We start from the raw sequence: 20,250 nt of genomic DNA on the forward strand, positions 1-20,250 counted from the left end.
CCTGGTGCATTTCCAAGACTTCCAAGACTGAAATGCACTACAAATTAGAACAGCATCAAAATAGGGGTAGGGGACAACCTTGATGTAAGCAGGCCCTCTAAACTCAGATGTATTCACAGTATCAATTGGTCCAAGTATCATAAAGGTTAGAAAGCCTACAGTTACCCCCCTTCATAGCAATTCTGTAGGGCTAGTCATATATGCCTTCAAGATTCATGCAGTCAGCTCCTGTCCACATCATAAAAGACTGGACCCAGGCTGCAGCCAGAGAGGACGAAGCAGACATGTCCTACTACTCAAGTCTGTGTGTGCTATGCTAGGAGAAGGCAGGTGTGCACTGGTTACACAGGACTACTAAGAGAGATAGCTGCTCTCCACTATAACAAAGGTCAACTAGAAGAGGAAAAAAACACCTGTAATCCTAAAGGGAAGTCGTTGACACTGTCAAAGCACATCACACAACCTTTAGTTCTGTGTCCCCATAAGAACAGTTTGTTTCTCTTGATATCAAGAGCCAAACTGACGGTCATCCCCAGCACATGAAAATATATCAATGGTTTGATAATCACCTTTCATTCCACCCGAAAAGCCTCTCCAGTTGGCAAAGACCATCAGAGGGAGTCCCTCCCGGTTAAAGTCTTTGATAGCCTGAGCAGTCTTAAAGGCAGAGTCCGGGAACCACACCTGACCAGCCTGTTGGATTATCTGTTGGGGGGGAAATGGTACGATTTGAATGTTTTGTTAACGTGAGAGTTACTATCAGAAGAAAACAAATAGATACAGCAAGAGCTCCAATCTGAAACCAATGCTGACCAGCATAACAACCTGTTATAAATATTACAGGGCCGCGGGTGCACTGGGAGAATGATGCACAAAGGAATGAAAGGGCACTGACTCGAAGAGTTTACAAAATAAGACGCTGATCCTGCAACTGACTTCACGTGAGCAGATCTCCACACCCATAGAGAGCTCCATTGACTTCAGTGCAATAAGGAGACAAAAAGAGCACTAAGGAGAAAGGAAGCAGGAGTGGAGACATAGGCAGGCCAAGAGCTGGGAAGGCAGAGACAAGGGATATGAACATAAAAAAGAGCAAGAATTTCAGAAACGGGGGCAAGGTGGCCTGAGCAGCAGGAGAGGATGATGATTTTGACTTCCCAGGTTTCCTGATTCTAAGACTTGTGCTTCAGCCATAAGATCCTTCCCCTCTTTCAAAAGAGAGCAGGGCTAGCCTCCACAGAGATAAGCCATCTCCTGCCCGTATATTCGGTATATCCAAGGCTTTCTCTCTATACAAACAGAGCCAGCCAGCAAGACAGCCCATTCACCAGCTCTGAGAACAGCAGATTAGCATACAGCCAAAGGCTAATCAGTTTCTTGCCTTGCGGGCAAATCTTCCAATAAACACAAAGAAACTTTTCAAAGAGGCATCTGCAGAGAATGACTTTAACCAAACCCCAACATATGTTCAACAGCAAAACCTACCTTGGCCTCAGAGTCCAGGTTTGCAGGATCAGCAGGGATACTTAACTCCACTGTTCGGGTTTCTACGGCAACTACTCCTACAGGTATTCCTCCCAGTCTGAAACCAGATGAGACAAATCAAAACCCACATATTTTATCATTGTACGAGTGAGTCATTTTTTTCTAATCTGGCATCAAAACACTTGAAAATAAAAACAAGAGACAAACAATGCAAATCAATGGAGGGAGAGGCACTCTGGCCTTTCTGAAGAGTTCAGGCATGTGGCTGGATCATTTCAGAGCTGGATTTACAGCTCTCAGAATAAGACCTATTTATAAAACTAATACCCCCCAACAAACCAGAGCAGAACAAACTGAAGCCTAGCATTTTGCACTAGGTATGGGACAGTTACGCAGTTGCACAGGGCTGCATCTCTCCTAGCATGCCACCGCACAGATTTTCATGAAACGGTCTTCATCAGGAAATAGAACCTTGAAGACCCAAGCCTTCTGAGCCACCCATTTACAATCCCAATGATCCTTCCACCCACTACCAGTTGATCAAAATCCCTACATGCCACCTGTTTTACAGAAGACTGCATGACCCAGCCACCCCAATTGCCCTGCACACTATACAGGGATCCCCCAAAAGTGAGGAATGGTGATGGGCAGACGGAAGGTTAGTGTTTTATCTATTAACCCTCACAGCTGCTAGGTCATTACGGGAGATAAAAGGGTCTGGTATATAAGCACAAGGAGGCAGGATAACACGTGTGTCAGGGAAATTCAGCCTCACTCTCCATTCAGCCTAATAACTTCCTAAAACAAAAGGCAGCCGCTTGTGGCAACAGCTGCTTGCAATGGCTTCCTGATGTTGCACGAAAGGGAGTCCCAGCAGAGACGACCCCTCTCTACTCAGCCATCTCAAGTTGGATGACAAGCACCCCAGGCACCAAAAGTGACAAGGCCGATGTGCACTAGGGGGTTTGAAAATATTCCTATTCACAATGATTAAGAGTCTGGCTGGAAACTCGTAATTGCAGAAGCCGTCTTAAATCGGTAACTTATAACGTCTATATTAGGGCCCATGTGACCTAATAAAGAACATCTTTATCCAAGTATTACAGTTATTTATTGAACTTGAAAACAGCTCAAAACAACTTCTGTTTTCCATTATACGTCATATAAATTTCATCAGGCTAGCACATGAGGATGCTACATCTTGTTTTATAGTGTGTCCCTGGACAAGTTGCCCTGGAATAATAAAAGACAATTTACAGCCAACAGCGCACATATTCCAAACATACATACAAAAGATGAGTTTTGGCAGCACTTACAGTAACAATCCCAGAAGAATACATTCATATTTATTTTTTCAAAATGCCACTGCTTTTGAAAGAAGTCAGCTCCACTTGTATTATATATACACACGTGTGTAGGAGTCTGAGTCCAAAGCAGCTCAAAATGTGTCAGATGAAAAGAAACTAAAAGTCAAGCCAAGAATATTCCTGAACAAAGACTGTCTGGCTTCGCTAAATAATTGATTTTGTCTGGGATGCTGGCTAAACTTACAGCCGTTAGATGATTATAATACTTTGCACCTGCAAAGCAGGATCATCAAAGAACCTTACAAACATCTGATTAAACCTGAGAGGTAGGTTTTATACACAGTTTCTTGATGGAAAAACTGAGGCATGGAAAGGTTACAGGATTTCCTCAAGGTCAAACAGCAAATCGACGGTTGAGCCAGCAGGAATCCTGGCTCCTGTTTCTCTGATCTAACTACTAGAAAATATTCTTGCTCAGAGCTGGGAAGGGAATTTATGAGTATTGGTTCCTATTCCACTGCTCTTAGCACCGGATAATACTCCATCCTTCTGGAACAGCTTTATTCAGAAGGGAAACAGACAAAGAAAACACACAATGCCACTGATTATTTTAACAACAACAACAACAACAACAACGAAAGACTTGAATTCTGAGCCTAAATGGAAGAGCCGTTCTGTAAGTTTTGCCATCTGATGGCTTCTTCTTCTTGGCAGCATGAAAGTGCAGGGACCTACTATACTGAAAGAGCTACAAAGGCTGGAATTATTTTCAAGACTGGGATCTAAATCTCAAGCTAACACGGTATGTTTTAGAATCTTGAGCAGGTGCCACTTGCCACAAAGATAAGGGAAAGTGATTGTCCCAGAGAGGAAGGTGAGCACCAGATGCAAGTCCCCAGGGCCGCTTGTCTCTGCAATGTAAGCTAGACTAAGATCAGTCTTGGCAAGTGCTAGTTTGGAAAAAGCTGCAGGTTATTCTATGCTGGGATCACAGCTGAGTTACTCTCTTTTCAGAGTGGGTAATAAAATTTAATAGAAACTTCCATTTCCCACTTGAAAAGAAAAAAAAAAAAAGTAAGTCTCCCAGCAATCTGCAGTTTCTTCCAGTCTACTTCAGTTTTAGCTGGACTTTTTTTTTTTTGCAAGTCAAATGTGATTGTGAAGCAATATAGTCCACCAACTACTCTAAATTATGTCAGAGCCACAACAATGCGACCCCTCTGTATTACCATGTACAGTAGAAAGGTTTGTCCCTAGGAATCACCTGTTACCCACCCCCGTATACTCTTTCCATCCAGCATTATAGAAGGCAAAAGTTATCAAGCACCTTGGGACAGACAGAAGGAATTATCAGCACATGTTCAATTCACGTAGCAGAGACGTGTTCTGCTGAGATGATAAATTTGTTATTCACATCCATCCACTCACCAGTTTTGTCAGAATGTGTCAGCAGAAACACAAAGCATCAGTAAAAGCTAGATTTCTACAAAGGTCTAAAAAGCCTGTGGGTACTTACCTAGCTCTACCAACCACAACTGTTTGTGCCCAGGGCTGCATGATCTCTAGGAATGATCCCTTGTCAAAGAAACCACTTAACCATTGGCTTTTTTGAGCTACAAAAAGGAAGGGGGGGCGGGCGGGGGGAAGAGAACATAAACAGCAGTTAAAATTGTAGCAAGACTCCAGTTTAACAACTTGGGGGCTGGGCTTTTTTGTTTTTTTAAAAAATACAGACAAACCGATGATAATATAAGGGAGCATTAGACTGCTGAGCATGTGTCTGCCTTCAGCCATCATGTCCTATTTCATTTGCTAGTCTGCATAAAGAGAGTCATTTATCAGCAAAGGCATCATTTATTGTTAAACGATGGGGTTTGGATAGCAGAGGGACTTTGCATGCTTTTAAATAAATAACTTTGCTTTTTTCAAGACACTGCAAACATTTGTCAAAAGGCAGTCAAGTCATTAAAGATGTTGTTTTTCAAAATGACTATTTCTATTTTAAAAACCTAGCTTACAATTTTCTCTTGATTCTGCCAAAAATGCTGTAGACAGACGCACATTTAAGAATAAATGAGCTAATGATATCTGAACACTAGACATTGCATTTGTGTGCATCATACATTGAAAAAATAATAGGATTGAATCACTATGTTTGTATAGCCCACATATATAGCCCATAAAGTGAATCCTTGCTCTACTAAAGATAAACTACATAACGCACATGTTCGTCCCACACTCTTCCAGATGCTATAGAGAACCATAATAGTTGTCATACTAGATCAGACTTTCTATCCAAGTCCATTTCCTTGCAAACAGTGATGGCCAATTCCTGATGCTTCAAAGAAACAAACCTTTTTCTAACAGTGCTCCTAGATGATTGTGCAATGCTGAGGAGAAACAAATCCTTTCTGACCCCTGAAGAAAATCAAGCTCGTGCCCTGAAGCATGATTACCTTGACTGTGCTACCTATGCACAACTCGTTATAAAATTATCCAGTGCTTTATAAGAGGAATCCATTATCTGACTCTATGCCCTCCTATATCAGTGATTGCAACAGATTGACCATATCTCTGTGTGAAGCAGCATACTTGTTGACTTGTATTGTATATGCATTCAAAGCAGTTGATAATAGTGTAGGAGAGAGCAGGACCTTTAATAACTGCTGGAGTCATAGGGGATTAAAGTGTATTTTTATGTATTTAATTTACAGACAGTTCTTTGGTTCTCACCAATGTAATATCTGCACCTCCCTTACTGTTAGGATAAAGCTTTGCTACTACACACCTGTGAGGCAGAGTGCAATACCATTACCTCCATTTTACAGATGGGAAGACTGAGGCACTGAAGGTTAAGTTGCCCAGCTCTCCTGATTCCAAGTTCTGTGCTTTCACTGAAAGACTACCCTTCCTTCCTACCTCTTTTACATTTCTACAGATATTCATCAAGCCAAACACTGCCAGGAACAACAAAGAGAGAGGCTGCATCATTTTAGGACTACTAATGCTTGGACTCTCTATGCAAAAATAAGGGTAATCAAGGGTCATGTTTCAGGGTGCAAGAGGACTGCCTGCAGGGGGCAGCAATGCACCATTATTAGAGAACGGACCCTAGATGCAAAGTTTGTACTGAGATCTCCTTTCCAAACACAGATTTCTAAAACTAAGTACGCTCCGACACTGGGTCAGGGCCAACTGCAACATTCAGCTCTGCATTCAGGTTAGGATTCTGAAATGACCCAATGAAGTCCAGGGTTGTTAAATCCAGGATCTCAGTTCGGGCCCCATCTCTAATGAGCAGGAAAGGGCACTATGGAGGGATTTGACTTTTCTCTGTTACTGGCCACTGTCTGATCCAACATCAACAAAAGACAGGAAATGCAAAGAGGTCACTGCTCTGTTTTCCGCAGTCCTCCAGACTGTAGAAGCCGCGAGCATCAAATCATGGCACTCAGGATACTCTATACACCCAGGCAATACAAATTACTCTGCAGGTAGCAGTTTTTCACTGAGCCCTCACAAAGCTTGCACAAAAACACAGCCTCCCAGCTTTACCCCTGGGCACACAGCTTCTGAGCACTGCTTTAATTTGAACAAGCACCTCTGCCTCCGCAAACCCACGCCTAAAACCAATTAAAAGTGGAGATCCAAGCGAGCTAACCTCTGCTGACTTAAACAGGATGGAGAGTGTTTTATCAAGACCAAACTTGTAATTACTGTGTTCTACATTCCTTGCCTCCGTGGCCCCACTGTAAAATGTGACCATCCATTTCAAAATTATCTCTTTATCATGAGCCCAAAGCTGATCGTTTAGATTCTGGCCTCGTGTCGGGCGTCAGTTTGAAGAATATCACAGCACTATCTCCTCTAATAAATGGCTTTAACTTTTCACCTAGGAGATATCTACTTTAACTTATCACGGAGAATCATCTGCTTTCCTTAACGCTTCCACTAAATTAAAATCTGAAGTCACTCGATTTGGAAGCCGGTGTTAGCTGCACTCAGACAGCTGGATGAATTACTGGAGAGATGATGAAAAAATATTATCCAAAACCGGAAAACTTAGTTTATCACAAATCTCATTTTATCCCTCAAACCTCATTAATAACAGCGGGGATAATGGTCACCTAGTTTGTAGCTTGTCCGCACATCTCTTGCATGCCTCCAAAAGGGAACAGTAGGGGTTCAATCTTTTGCGATGGTTCCAATCCAATTATTGTGTGAGGTCTACCACGCTAGTTAGAGATGGATTCCTTTATGATAAAGGTTTTTATTTGGGGGGTTTTAAATTCCAAAAACGGGACAATTCCCTAACTATAAAAAGCAGCTCTGAATTGTAAATATGCTCTCTTAAGTACTCAGAACTTACATACTATCATGTGTAAATTTTGTTTTTTACGTCTCTTCAAACTGGTTATTTCATAATCTCTGAAAAGTACATGATCTATTTGGCTTCAGCACTCTGATTCCCTGCTCCAACCCGTTCTCTCTCCTTTCAAATAGTAACATTCACATGGCTTCCTGGTTAGTTACAGAAGCAGAGGAGAATATTTCCAGCCCAGGAGCAAACCTGGATAGTGTCAGGGTCATTTTCAAATCTCAAATGCATAATGTGTATTGAGAAAAAAATGTCCAGGGAGTGGTAGCAGGCTTTCCAGGAGGCCCCATGATGCATTTGAGTTCAAGGCTGGGCCTTTCATCTCACAAGGCACTTTCCTGTTAATCTTAAAGGAAATAAAATCAACCAGGACATCAGGGCAATGTCTGTGAGAAAATGTCATCTGGAACGTCTACCTTCTGATTTCCATTCAAATCCCCAACTGCTCTCAAATGTATTCAGTGCAGAATTTAAAATAAAAAATTCTACTTTGGGGAAAAGTGAAGAATTGTGCACTATCATTAGGGAACTTCACAAACTCAAGCAGAACAACTACAAAATCAAAGCCACCTTCAGAAGCGCCCTTTGTCTTGATTGATATGATTTTGTAGAAGCAGACTGACGGTAAAATTTTCAAAAACACCTACATGACTTCGACACCCAAGTCCCATTTCAGAAGTGACTTAGGCATTTAGGAATCTAGATCTCATTGTAAGTCAATAAGACTTAGGGCTTGTCTACACTTTAAACGCTACAGCAACACAGCTGCACTGCAGAAGTGCTTCAGTGTAGACACTCCTAGGACAGAGAGAGAATCCACCTCCACAAGAGGTGAAGAATTCTTCCATTGACCCAGCACTGTCTACACCATGGATTAGGTCAGTTTAATTACGTCACTCAGGGGTGTGGATTTTTCCTGGGCTGACCTAACTTTTTAGTGTAGACCAGGCCTGAAGTCCCATTCTCAGAAATGACTAAGGCCTGGTCTACACCTAAAATTTAGGTCAACTGTGAAAAATTTCACGAGTGATGTAGTTAGGTCAACATACCTCCCCAACACCTCTCCCCAGTATATGCAGCTAAGTAGATGGAAGAATTCGCTTTGATCTAGTCCTCTTTGAAAGAGGACTAATCAAAGCAAGTTAACGAACTGTTAATGGGTGTCAGCAGGGTCCATGTGGACAGTTGGCAGAGTCACACCCCAGCTTGCTGAGAAGTAAATGTTTGTGCAGGCAAGCTGTAAGTCATGTTGGTGCTTTTGACAATGTTATGCTTAGTTTGGTTTCAATAGGCCACCTATTAAAATAGTTTTATTTAGTAATGCTGGGGTTTGCCAAAATTCAACCTACTGTTTTTTAATCATCTTCTCACCTGGATTTCTTCTATCTACATCTGACACACAAAGAGCCTGAATCTACAAACCTTTATGCAAACTAGTCCTTACTCACACAAATAATCCCACTGAAGTCTATGGAGTTACTTGCATGAGTAAGAATTATCCAAGTGAGTAAAGGTTTCCAGTACATAAGAGAGATTCATTACAGACATGGTCATCCTTGCAGTGGCTTCAGTCCATTTAAAACGGAGTCAGTGGCTAGTGCAGTATCCCCACTTTTTTAATTATAACCACACTGCTCTGAAGCTAGTAGGCAGCAGCCATTCCATACAGCATCATTAGTGCACTATCAATAACAATACTTAGTACTGGTAAATGCCAAATTACATTACTGAAGTACATATTTTGGAGCTCTGGCTGTCATTTTAATGCCAGTAGAGATCTTGAAACCAGCTGAACTATCACACAACCTGCATGACAAAGATGTACATACTGGGACTAGGACGTCCAGCCAACATCCAGCGGGGATCATAGGGAGTCTTGGTGGGAACAAACTCAATGACCCTGTCTATAGGATCCTTGATGGTGAGGGTAGGCACTGGGCTGGATACACTCTAAAACAAACAACAACACAAAAAAAAAATGGGATAGATTGTCCTACGGTATTCATGGCTCTGCACCAAACATTAGAAATGCAAATAAACTGGCTGATGTCATCCCAGTTCCTGTTGCACGTTACCGCCCCCTTTCCAGACAATCCTAATGACTGCAGCATCCCAATATCTTTGCAAAGGTCTGAAGAAGACGGTACGTTCACGTTGACACTTGCATGAGACTTCATTTGGCATATTTTGCACTTGGTTTACTCTGGAGCTTCAGGTGCTGCCAGCATCTACCGGGCTCGCGATTTAATTTTAAGAAGGTGACCAAAGCCACCTGACTCATCCCACCCACTGTTTCCAGAAGACAGGTGACCCGTGCATTCGCCTGGCTGCAGAGCAACTCACATCTACAGTAACTTTGCTGGGGAGGGGAAACTTTTAGCATCATTTCTATAAAAGACAATCAACTTTACATGTAAAAACCCTGCTGCACAGATTACTATGGACAGTTTGCCAGCGGGGTGATGTGCACAGGGAATTGGCAGTTCTCCAATGGTCTCTGCAATGCCCCAAAGAACTGAGTTAAGTGAATGCCATTAGCCAGTATAGGCAACGGCACCTTGCACTGCTGCACCAACAAGACTTACCTTGGGCATATAGGACAGCCACTGCAGAATGGTGTAGATGCCTTCAAAATCATCACTCACAGTGCTGTGCGTCACGCCATTGTTGTGCATGATCTGGACCCCGCCCAGCTGGTTGTTTGAGGTGTACACCTCCCGTCCGAGCACCTTTCAAAAGAGGAACAGAAAGGGTCAGACAACGTGAAAGGGTAACCAACAGCCTCTGCTCAGCCTGTCCCATGTTGTGTGTGCATTCCAGTCCACACTTCCAGCAAGTCCTACCACTCCAACAGTCATTGCTGGGGCAGCTCTTTGAACAGCAGCAGTAATAAATACCTGGACCTTCTCTAGACCCCTGAGTGCTATACAAACATTCACTCTCCCGTCACCTTTTACAGATAGGGAAACTGAGGCACAGGGAAGTTACATGACTTGCCTTCAGTTACACAGCCAGGGACTGGCAGAGCTGGGACTAGAACCCAGGTCTTCAGTTCACTAGACCAAAGCTGCCCTTGTGCAAAACACAGCAGTGGAATTGACACATTTAGGCCTTTAAGGGGGAAAAACCACAGCCCTGCACAAAACCCAGTACAGCACGTGAGCACAGACAAAGAACCCGTGCCTCCTCGGAGGGGGAAGGAAGAATACAACTGTGACTGCTGGACTTTCAATTCTCTTACGAGGCTCCATCTCTAATCTCAGCCCAGGCACTGCAGCTCTTTTCTCATTCTCCTGCTGTCTCTTTCCATTTGCCCTCTCACTGACTGATACACTGATCTCTCGGTCACTCAGCTTTCTGCTCCACTGAGTCCATATTACTAATAACACCTCTGCCACAGCCAGTTTACCTCATGAAGGCAGGAGCACATCATTACAAAATAAACTCATAACTTTGACATTCTAGCAAATACATGCCGTTTGTTATTTTTATGGGTTGAGTCTTTCTAACAGGCAGAGGGCATTACATACCTGTTTCATTTAGATCTAAAACAAATTCAAACCAATCCCTCCACCCCCAGCCCCAAACAGCTAGTTTTGGGGGGAATGGGGCTGTGGACGGGGGGGGGGGGGACCCAGAGATAGAAGCAATTTTAAGTCATTAGGGCAGCATTGTCACTGTGGAAGTGAAGTTCAGATCTGGTTTCATCTTCATGAATGCAAATGACTTGAAGTTCTAAAACTTCCCATAGGGAATGTAACCCATCTTGTTCAGAAAGATTTCAGGGAAATTAGTAGGGGGCTTAATTATTGTGAAGTCCCCTTTCCAATAAAAAAGGTATTGAAATTATTCTATAATCCTGTGGTTTGTTACATGTATGTGCGTGACTAGAATCAGAGTTCAATACTGGCGGTCAATTTCAGAGGGGCAGATACCCTCAGCAACACTGCAGCTCCTGTTAACTTCCATGGCAGCTGCCAGCGCTCAGCACCTCTCAGGATTTGGCCAAGAGCTGGGATTTCGATCGCTCTAGATAGCATGCATAACTACAAAAGTTTTTGTTGGTCATAAAACTAAGCTAAAGTACTCCGTAAGTATTCTTACGTAAGTATTCTTCATGGCAACAATTGACCATAGCTGGGGTCTGGAAACCTCTAAGCTCTGCGCCCATCGACACCACAGCACCATTCGCCCGGTGCAAGCTCACTTTCTTCTGGAGTATGGAGGCACAGACACCAGAATTCTTTACAAACAGTAATTAATCCTCGTCAAACCCATGTGAGAAGGATATTATCCAAATTTTACACACAGGGAAACCAAGGCAGAAGGGTTAAGAAACTTGCTCAACATCTTGGCAGTCAGTGTAAAAACCGGGATTTGAACTCTGGAGTTCCTGGTTCCCACTTCCCTTTATCTTCCCCCCAAGAAAATCTTGTGCCATGACCAGCATTTTACCCCCACAAGTTGAGAAGCCAGGAGTGAAGATGTAGGTTCAGGGACAGGTAAAGACTGGCCTCCAGATGTGAGGCACAAGTCCGCTAACACCTTCCACGGAGGAAAATAAAAATAAAAAGAATTTTAACTCCCTATCTTCAAATGAATGCACACATACGTACATGCAAAATGGGCCACTGCTTATCTAGAGACACTGTAGACAGCTCAGGTTTACCGCTGCTGACAGGCAATGAAAACAGTCTAATATACTGCCTGCTCTTGCCCTTAAATCCCTTTTTGGAGATCAAGATAAATATGCAGTTCCTTTTCCCGAGTGCTCCAGACATTTGAGTGAAGTGGTAGAGCATTGGGAGGCTCTGTGCCATTGTAATCACTGTGTAATACTGAGTGAGGGCCATATTTACTTATCAGTGTATTTGTCATCAGAGGCATCATGGTTCCCAGATGCATATAAAACAATATTGATGAATGGTAGCTCACCTAATTTGTGTGTCATATTACATGTATGTACACACATGAGCATGCACTAACCTACGGACTGAGTGCCATGGGAGGGATGAGTAATTTGAGTATATGTAATCTTTAAAAGAAAATTAAATTCTGGTTTAATCACCATTGAAGCACAAAGCAAACTACCTTACCATGTTCCCTGCACTACAGGAAGTGTGTGTGTGTGTGTTTAAGAATCAGTCTCCCAGGAAGTGTATGTGTGTGTTTAAGAATCAGTCTCCCAGCATGCAACATGGCACTTAAGCATCAATCCACTGGACTCCATCTTTCCCCACTTCTTTTGTGTGTGTTCTCCTATCTACTTGCAAATGAGCAGAGAATCTGCCAACTCATCTCACATATATGGCTTCAGACTGGATTTCAGCTAAGGTGCCAGAGGTTAAAAGGCACGGAGGGGCTAGCCAGCTTATAGACAATGATCATTTGGCTCGAGAAAAAATGAATGCAATAGCTCATCCATTTAGCCCTGCTAACTACCTCATCTCTGACCTGAGAGGACTACATTTTTAAAGGCTGACAAGTAATTCAATCTCCAATTAACAATTTTAAATGGTGCAGTGTATATTACTGTATAAATGTTTCTGCAAGAAAATGTCCAAGGGTGAAGCAGAATGAAATGGCTGGAGAAGTACAATACCAATGCCTGTGCAATTAAGGGTGTTCTTCAATGGGACACTCGGGCAGCAAAGACACTAGTGCACTTTAGAAAAGCTGATAGATAATTTAGACAGACAATGCTACACAAGCCCCGTGTGCGAAAGGCCGCTTAGGAGCAAGCTGTGTATCCAAAACCATAACACACCCATTCAAAAAAGCAAACACCAACAATGGAGGTTCTGTGACAAGCCAAGCAGGTGGCTTTAAAATACCCTAGGAGGGAAGTGGTGGTGACTGGAGCATCTTACTCAAGAGAGAGTCAAGGCAGCACCAGCCAGCATCATCAATCTTATGGTGAGCAGCAGTTTTATGGATCTGACCATGTTCAAGGAAGGGTTAAGTTTGCACAGAGGCTACTTCCTAGGAGGAGAGGTTTCCAAGCACTTAAGGGACCAGTAGAAAATCTAACTCCCAAGCCCAGCAGCCATTGGACGCAGGGAAAGTATGGAGAAGTAAGGAGGAGTGGCGAATGATGCTGGATTTGATTTTAAAAAAGCACCTGTATATTATCCAGATATAATTGCACACTGGTACTTCTAACATCTCTTTTTGTGCTTAATTTGATAGCGCAGATAATCAGAGCAGAATAGTCATTAACAAGGAAGCATTAGACACCGAACTTCGGAAACCAGATTGTCTGCTTAAAATTAAAATGTACTGGATCCCAACACTAAAAGAAATGGAAAGTACTACAATAATCAGAAGACTGTGTCCCCCTCCTCAATCCCTCCCCTGCTCCCTTCCCAAACGCTTTGCAATAAGGGGGGAAAGAAGCTACTGGGAGTGAGTGACTAATGCAGAGATGGCCCATAGCCATTGTCTTTGCATTTTATATATAAATTACAGCTTTCTAATACAGCAGCTCAGCTCCGGCATTTCTGATCAGCAGCAGATAGCTAGCTGCTCCCTTGGTCTAGGAAACAAGTCTGGTTTTGTTTACACTAACAGCCATTCCATCAATACCACCACAATGCTTCTCATAGCACATCCATTACAAATAGGCTAGAAACGGGACTGAGACCACCAACTCATTCATACAAGCCTTGAGATGGCAATGACTTCTGGTCACTACAGATCTGGGCCAAATTCAGAAAGGCAAACTAGAGGTAAAAGGCTCCACATCCCAGTGCTAACTCTTTAAGCCACCCAGATCCCCATATTTTCACTAATTTAAGACAGACCTTTCATACGGCTAAGAAGTAATCTATCCAATAGGCTCTATACAAAAAAACCCCTACATTAACAGAACATTACGGTTGCACAATTAAGTACTCAAAAGGAAATGCCAAATCTAATGTTGCATGCATTACAATACAGCCTTTAATTACATGAACAAATACTATTTCTCAGATAATGTAGTATTTTATATTACAACCTTATTGATACATACGTAGTATCTATGTCATTCTTTTCTACTTATTTAATGGACCATTATGACAATGAAATTAGTATCTTTATTGACTTTGGGGGAGATTTTCAAAAGCACAAAGGGGAATTGGGAACCTAACTGCCCTTCACTTCTTTGAAAATTCCCCTTCAACGTTAGTATAAATGTCATGTTCTCTAAGATAGGTATGTTCATTTTGCCAGCACCCATGTACTCTAAATCTTAGCAGCCAGCAGCCTTCCTTAGACACATTTCCAACAACTGAGCTGTTAGTCACTGAGGCAGTTAACTACATAACTAATTTTGCTGAAAACTTAGTGGCCTGTGTATGTGAGCAAAGATGAAAGATCTGAGGAACTGAGAACACAGGGCTAGAATGGAAACTGTTATGGCAACCTTAAATATTGTGCTTGAACTTGCTATTATGTTCACACGAGAGAGAGAGAGAGAGAGAGAGAGAGAGAGAGAGAGAGAGTGTGTCTTAGTTTATAAGAATTTAACACTGCATTTTATACAAATAATATTAATAATGGTAATTTATATCCCACAGCTTATATAGTGTGTGTCAGAAATTAGAATTGGAAAAAGACACACACATACAATAGCTAGCAGCGTTAATAAACACAAGAGAAATGATCATAGTAAGGGTCTCAACAAAAATTCACATTGCACTGACTTAAAGCCAAAGTACCATTATTTGTGGTTGAGCCTCAGCACATCTTACAGCTTTCATTTTTATCACTCAGCACTTCTGCTCTGCACATTAACTTATTAGATGATGGGATAAATGGCATCTGGATACAAGAGAACAGACCTAGGTTAGGATGCCAACATGAAGCACGTTCTTTGAAACGATGAAGAGCTGAGAGCTGTGCTTCTAAACACCCTGTTTCTCGAGTCTTTATCCTATTCACATGGCGGCATGAACACCCCCCTCCTCTCCATCTGGGCTTCCTGTTGGAGACGGATTGCAGCTCTTGCATTTCTAATCTATGAATGTGTGCAGTGCCTGCACTTTTAATTTACGAGCGTTCGGTGGGGGACCTTTCTGACTTGGGAACATATTGGCTCAGTCTAATGTTTGGAGATTATTAAAGTCAGAGCTATGCTCCACTATCAAGTCTACAGATCTTTTATTTAGAAGATATGGTGCTCTAAATGCACAAAGAGCTCCCTGTCACCTTCACATTAAAGCCCCTAGTGCCTGGTAAATGGAATTATATAGCTGTCATCTCCTTTCCCCAAAGTTTTAAGAGTACAATGGGCTCATTTTTTCACACTCCATCCCAGCTTCAGAACTAAGAGACCTACTTTATATTGATTTAAAGTCTCTGAAATAAATAAACCTGTTTCTCCACTGTGATTCACAAGAAATTCATGATACACTATTGCATGATATATTTCAAGCTCTGGCTCCAGCTCTCTTTTTCCTCTGGTGAATGATGGGGGAGGCGGGAGGGGGGGGGGGGCTGCAAAGCTGACATCCTGATGGTTATAGGAGATGGCTGCTGCCTGCAAATCCAGACGCCAGCATTGGTGATGGTGGAGTTGGTTTTTGGGGGGGGGACAAGGGGGTGGGAAGAGAGCAAATAAACTTGGACGTTCGAGGGCAAGTGGGGAGGAGGCAGCGCACAGACCACATAACTGCAGCAAAGGGAAGTTAAGTACCTCACTGTAACTGGAGTTTTTCGAGACGTGCGATCCCTCTCTGCATTCCATCAAGGGTACACATGGACTCCATGTGCCTGAGACCGAAAAGTTCTTGCAAGCAGTGTGCGTTGGTCCATGCCTGTGCCCATGCTCTCCTTGTGCTCACACCAAAGGCATAAGGGATGGGGAGGACCAACCACCTCTCCAGTTTCTTCTCTACCATGAATCTTGTCATGATCCGAAGCAGAGGGGTAGGAGGGCAGGCAGTGGAATATAGACAGGGAGCACACATCTCTAAGACTCATTACAATCAGGTAAATAACTTCCCTTTCTTCTTTGAGTGCTGGTCCCTATGTGTGTCCCAATGTGGGTGACTGACAAGCAGTACTCAGAGAGGAGGGAGATACAAGGATGCCAGTGATATAGCTGCTGGTAGAACAGCTGTCCCAAAGGATGTCTGGGTCCAAGAATCCTCTGCTGATGCGTCCTTTGAGACAGTAGCATCTCTCTGAGGTGCCCATTTGATATTTGCAGGGCAGTTAGGCGAATGTGAGGATGGAACTCCATGTAGCTGCCCTGCAGATATCAAGCAGGGACACCTCTTCAAGTCATGCTATGGAGGCTGCTTGTCCTTTTGTAGAGGGAGCCTTCACCCTGTAAGGGGAGGAAGCTGTGCCAGCTGATAGAGGAAGATACTGCCAGAGATCCACAGAGATCCTCCAAGAGGATATGGCTTGTCCTTATACTCATTCTGCTATGGCAATGAGCAGTCTAGGTGACTTTCTGATCTGTTTTGTTCTCTTCGGAAAAAATGTCAATGCTTGTCTCACATCCAGGGAATGAAGCCTGGCCACTAGTTTGCTCTCGTTAATAAAGGCTTGAAATTGAACCCTGTCCTCCTGAGTAACTTGTCCCTAAAGTCCAGGAGCTCAGAGTAATTGAGGAAATCGTATCTGGTGAGATGGATGGTTGGAGATTCTAAACGGAGGGCTGGTAGACATAAACACCTTCCTCTGCATACGGTGCCTGGCCTCCTTATCTGCAGGGGTGGCCCCTGGATGACAATGTCTGGATCTTTCCGTGGCCTCCTGAACCATCCAGGAGTTCGAGGCAGGGTGGGTGAGCAAGAATGCCACTCCCTTAGTCAGGGCAAAGTATTGCTTTTCTGCCCTCTTGGGGGTAGGGGCACAGAGAACTGCCGTGTGCTGTATAGACCTTGCCAGGTCTAGGAAAGCTTAATTCACAGACAGTGCAACCCAACTGGATTCCGTAGGCTGTAGTATATCCAGGAGCTCATGTTGAGAGTAGTGGATCTCCTTCAAAGGAGATTAGGAGCTCTTGCGCCATTCTCCATAACACCTCTTGAAATTGTCTATGATCACCTGGGGGAGATAGTGAGGCTGGAGCAACCACCTCACCGGGTGATGAGGATGATATCCCTGTGGGTACCGGCAGTACCAGCTCATCTTTCTCAAGCTTGAGGAGAGGTTCTGGTTGACCTCTTGCAGAAGACAGATGGTCTGACTCCCTGTTGGATCAAATGGATTCCAGGTACCATGCATAGGGGTCCCATGGGCCCCAATAAGACCAGTACGAGGGGTCAAAAGTATGTTACAGCAGTGCCCAAGGCATTTGGTGCCACCAGTCCTGAGGAAGCGGCCCCTGTTTGTGTGCCTGAGCTTGGTTCCAGGAGATTCTTGATCCCTTCTGGGCTGATCACTCAAAGTGGAGGTGAATCTGGTTCCACCACCATGTCTGACTGTCCCAGCAATGAAAAGGTCAGATCCGGCTCCATCAGTCCCATTGAAGGGAAACTGTGGATAGTGGATGGGTTGGGAGATAGACTCCATTCACAGTCCTCAATTCCCACTGGTATTAGTGTCTCTCTGGTGAGGATTGATCTAAATAATGAGGAAGACTGGTGAATATCTTCATCCTCCCGGACCCACAGAGCGGTAAAAGTCACCAGCCCCTTTGGAGGATGTCTCTTGTCATTCCATACCACCGGAGTAGAGGTAAAGTAGAGGGTCATGACAGTATCATCAATGAATGAGTCTCCAACCTGGTGGGTTTTGAGGGCACCAGTGGTTCCCAGTCCTTCAGGTTCTAGTGTTTTGTTTTACTTGATACCGCTAAGTCCCTGCGGCTCAGGTGTGAAGACTCACCTTGGACAGGTCAGGGAGGGATTTCTCCTCTTAGAATGTCTAGGAGGGGATCTCGTTTTATGTTTGAGAGAGCATCCCTTACTCTCAGATGAAGGGTCTTTCCCGCCTCTCCTTTTCACTCTGGCAGTGCTGGTGGTTGTCGCTGACTAGAGAAGACCAGGGGCAGGAGACTACAGTTTTTGAAGCCTGGTGTCCTGGGCATAATCTAAGTCCCTGGGAAATGATCAAAACACAGCATCAAAAACCTAAGACTAATGCACCCAAGACTATATATATTACAGGAAGAAGAGAAGGGATCAGCTTCGGACAGTGGAGAGTTCCGGTGCGGCGGTAAGAAGGAACTGGCAAGGCAGACGCGCCACCCTGCCTATTATACCTTCGGTGCAGAGCACCAGAAGCCCAAGCTCCAGCTAAGCAAGAACGTTTACACTGCTATTTTTAGCCCATAGTGCGAGTTCAAGTCAGTTGACCTGGGCTCTGAGACCCGCAGCCGCAGGTTGGTTGGGTGGGGGTTTTTTGTTTTGTTTTTTTGCAGTGTAGACATACCCTCAGGCTTTTTCTCAGGAGCTGTTCCTCTAGTCTCGTCGTCCATGCACAAACCCCTTCCATCAGCATTTGGTAGTGCTTTCAACTCACACCAGGGGTGTGTCTACACTGCGAGAAAAATACTTGTGGCAGCGAATTTCAGAGCCCAGGTCAGCTGACTTAGGCTGCGAGGCTAGAAATAGCAGTGTAGACATTCAGGCTTGGGATGAAGCCTGGGCTCTGAGATCTTCTCCCCTCGCAGAGGCTCAGAGCCCAGGCTCCAGGACGAGCCCAAACATCTACAGTGCAATTTTATAGCCCTACAGCCCAAGCCCCGTGAGCCCGAGTCAGCTGACCCGAGTCAGGTGTAGACGTCACTTCCACTTGTGTTGGTAACCCATCCACTTTGCAGGGAGGATGCAGGCGCGTACCAATAGCCGTGCGCCCAGAAAGACAGAGAATTTCTCTCACAACTCACTGAGCAAGAATCGGAGTAACTGAGCTTACTGCAGCACAAAGAACCATCTAGCAACACGCATGTACAGCCCCAGTGAGGAGACAGTGACTCAGGTATGGCTTTGCAGTGTGGCTATGCACACCCACACTCAGCACACCTGGGTGCCAATCCCACAACTCTGCGGTGAAGATGTTCTCTGAAGGCCATCAGTCCCTGTAATTCAGTCACCATTGGGGTGAAATGTTGGAACTGGTTAAAAGAGCACAGCAACACTACACAACATGTTCACTGGAAACTACAGAGGGAAATTCAGGTAGGGAGAATGTGGGCCAGGATGCTAGAGGTAGCAGCCCCTATTCACGAGAATAAACATCCACATATAAATGCAGGTATCTGCCCAGCTTTATACACATATAGATGTACTAATAGAGATCCATATTAAAAGTGATAGATATTTGTGCAAAGGAAAATTAAAAAGTCAACAGAAATCTATTAGACTTTCTTCCCTCAGCAAACATAAAGGGACTGGTAATGGGATGTCTGGAATGTAAATCGTCTCTAATGGGAACAATATACAAATATAACCACTTAAAACAAGGCAATTAAAAATAAAATGAATAAATGGAGAGAGGTGTTTATTTTTTTGAAAACACTTGCATTTGCCTGAAGTCCAAGCATCTGTCCTGCTTATGTTCATTTCTCTGCAGAGAGCTGAGAACCTTTGTGTTACCAAGGGGGCCAACTGCAACATATACCTAGTGGGCTAATACAACATGCACCCAACCTACCTAAAAAGGAAAAGCTTCCAGTGTCCCTCAAGGGGTGATTTAAAAAGAACAAGACACTCTCTCCCCCTATCACCAACACTGTGTAATTGACAATGGCTTCCTTGCCTGAGCTGTACTCAGATTCGGGCTCCCAACACACACTGACTTTGCTGGGGCCGAGAGTAATGATGGTCTGCGGTAGAGAGGCGCAGTGCAGTTCAGTAGCACACCGAGATTCTGCACCTGCTCCAAGATGGTTGAGTGACCAAAACCCCCTCCCCTAGGCAAATCACTCCGTTGCTCCCACAGCCTCCTCTAATGCATCCATCCAAGACACGGAGCCAGCAGCCCCTCCTCCTTCCCCCACCACCCTGAGCCAAGAACAGGGTAACCTTGGTGAGATTCACAAGAGGTACTGACTAATGTTTAATGCTGGTGGAGTGTCAATTTCCGTTTGACATTTCTTAGGCCCTCTTTGATTAGCATTCTCAAACACACTGCACCCAT

General features: G+C 44.0%; 1 protein-coding gene across 3 annotated transcripts in view; it reads right to left on the reverse strand.

Annotated features, from left to right (window-relative positions):
* ACACA (acetyl-CoA carboxylase alpha) overlaps positions 1-20,250 on the reverse strand; it is a 183,284-nt gene that overhangs the window by 49,093 nt on the left and 113,941 nt on the right. For all 3 annotated transcript variants that reach the window (XM_065418240.1, XM_065418238.1, XM_065418237.1), the window contains 5 exons: positions 9,756-9,899; positions 9,000-9,120; positions 4,309-4,405; positions 1,486-1,582; positions 570-705 (listed from right to left, as the gene is read on the reverse strand). In XM_065418240.1, coding sequence (XP_065274312.1) covers positions 570-705; positions 1,486-1,582; positions 4,309-4,405; positions 9,000-9,120; positions 9,756-9,899 — 595 coding nt within the window. The remainder of the gene's footprint in view (positions 1-569; positions 706-1,485; positions 1,583-4,308; positions 4,406-8,999; positions 9,121-9,755; positions 9,900-20,250) is intronic.

This window comes from Emys orbicularis, chromosome 17, assembly GCF_028017835.1.
Source record: "Emys orbicularis isolate rEmyOrb1 chromosome 17, rEmyOrb1.hap1, whole genome shotgun sequence".
NCBI classification, from domain to species: Eukaryota; Metazoa; Chordata; order Testudines; family Emydidae; genus Emys; species Emys orbicularis.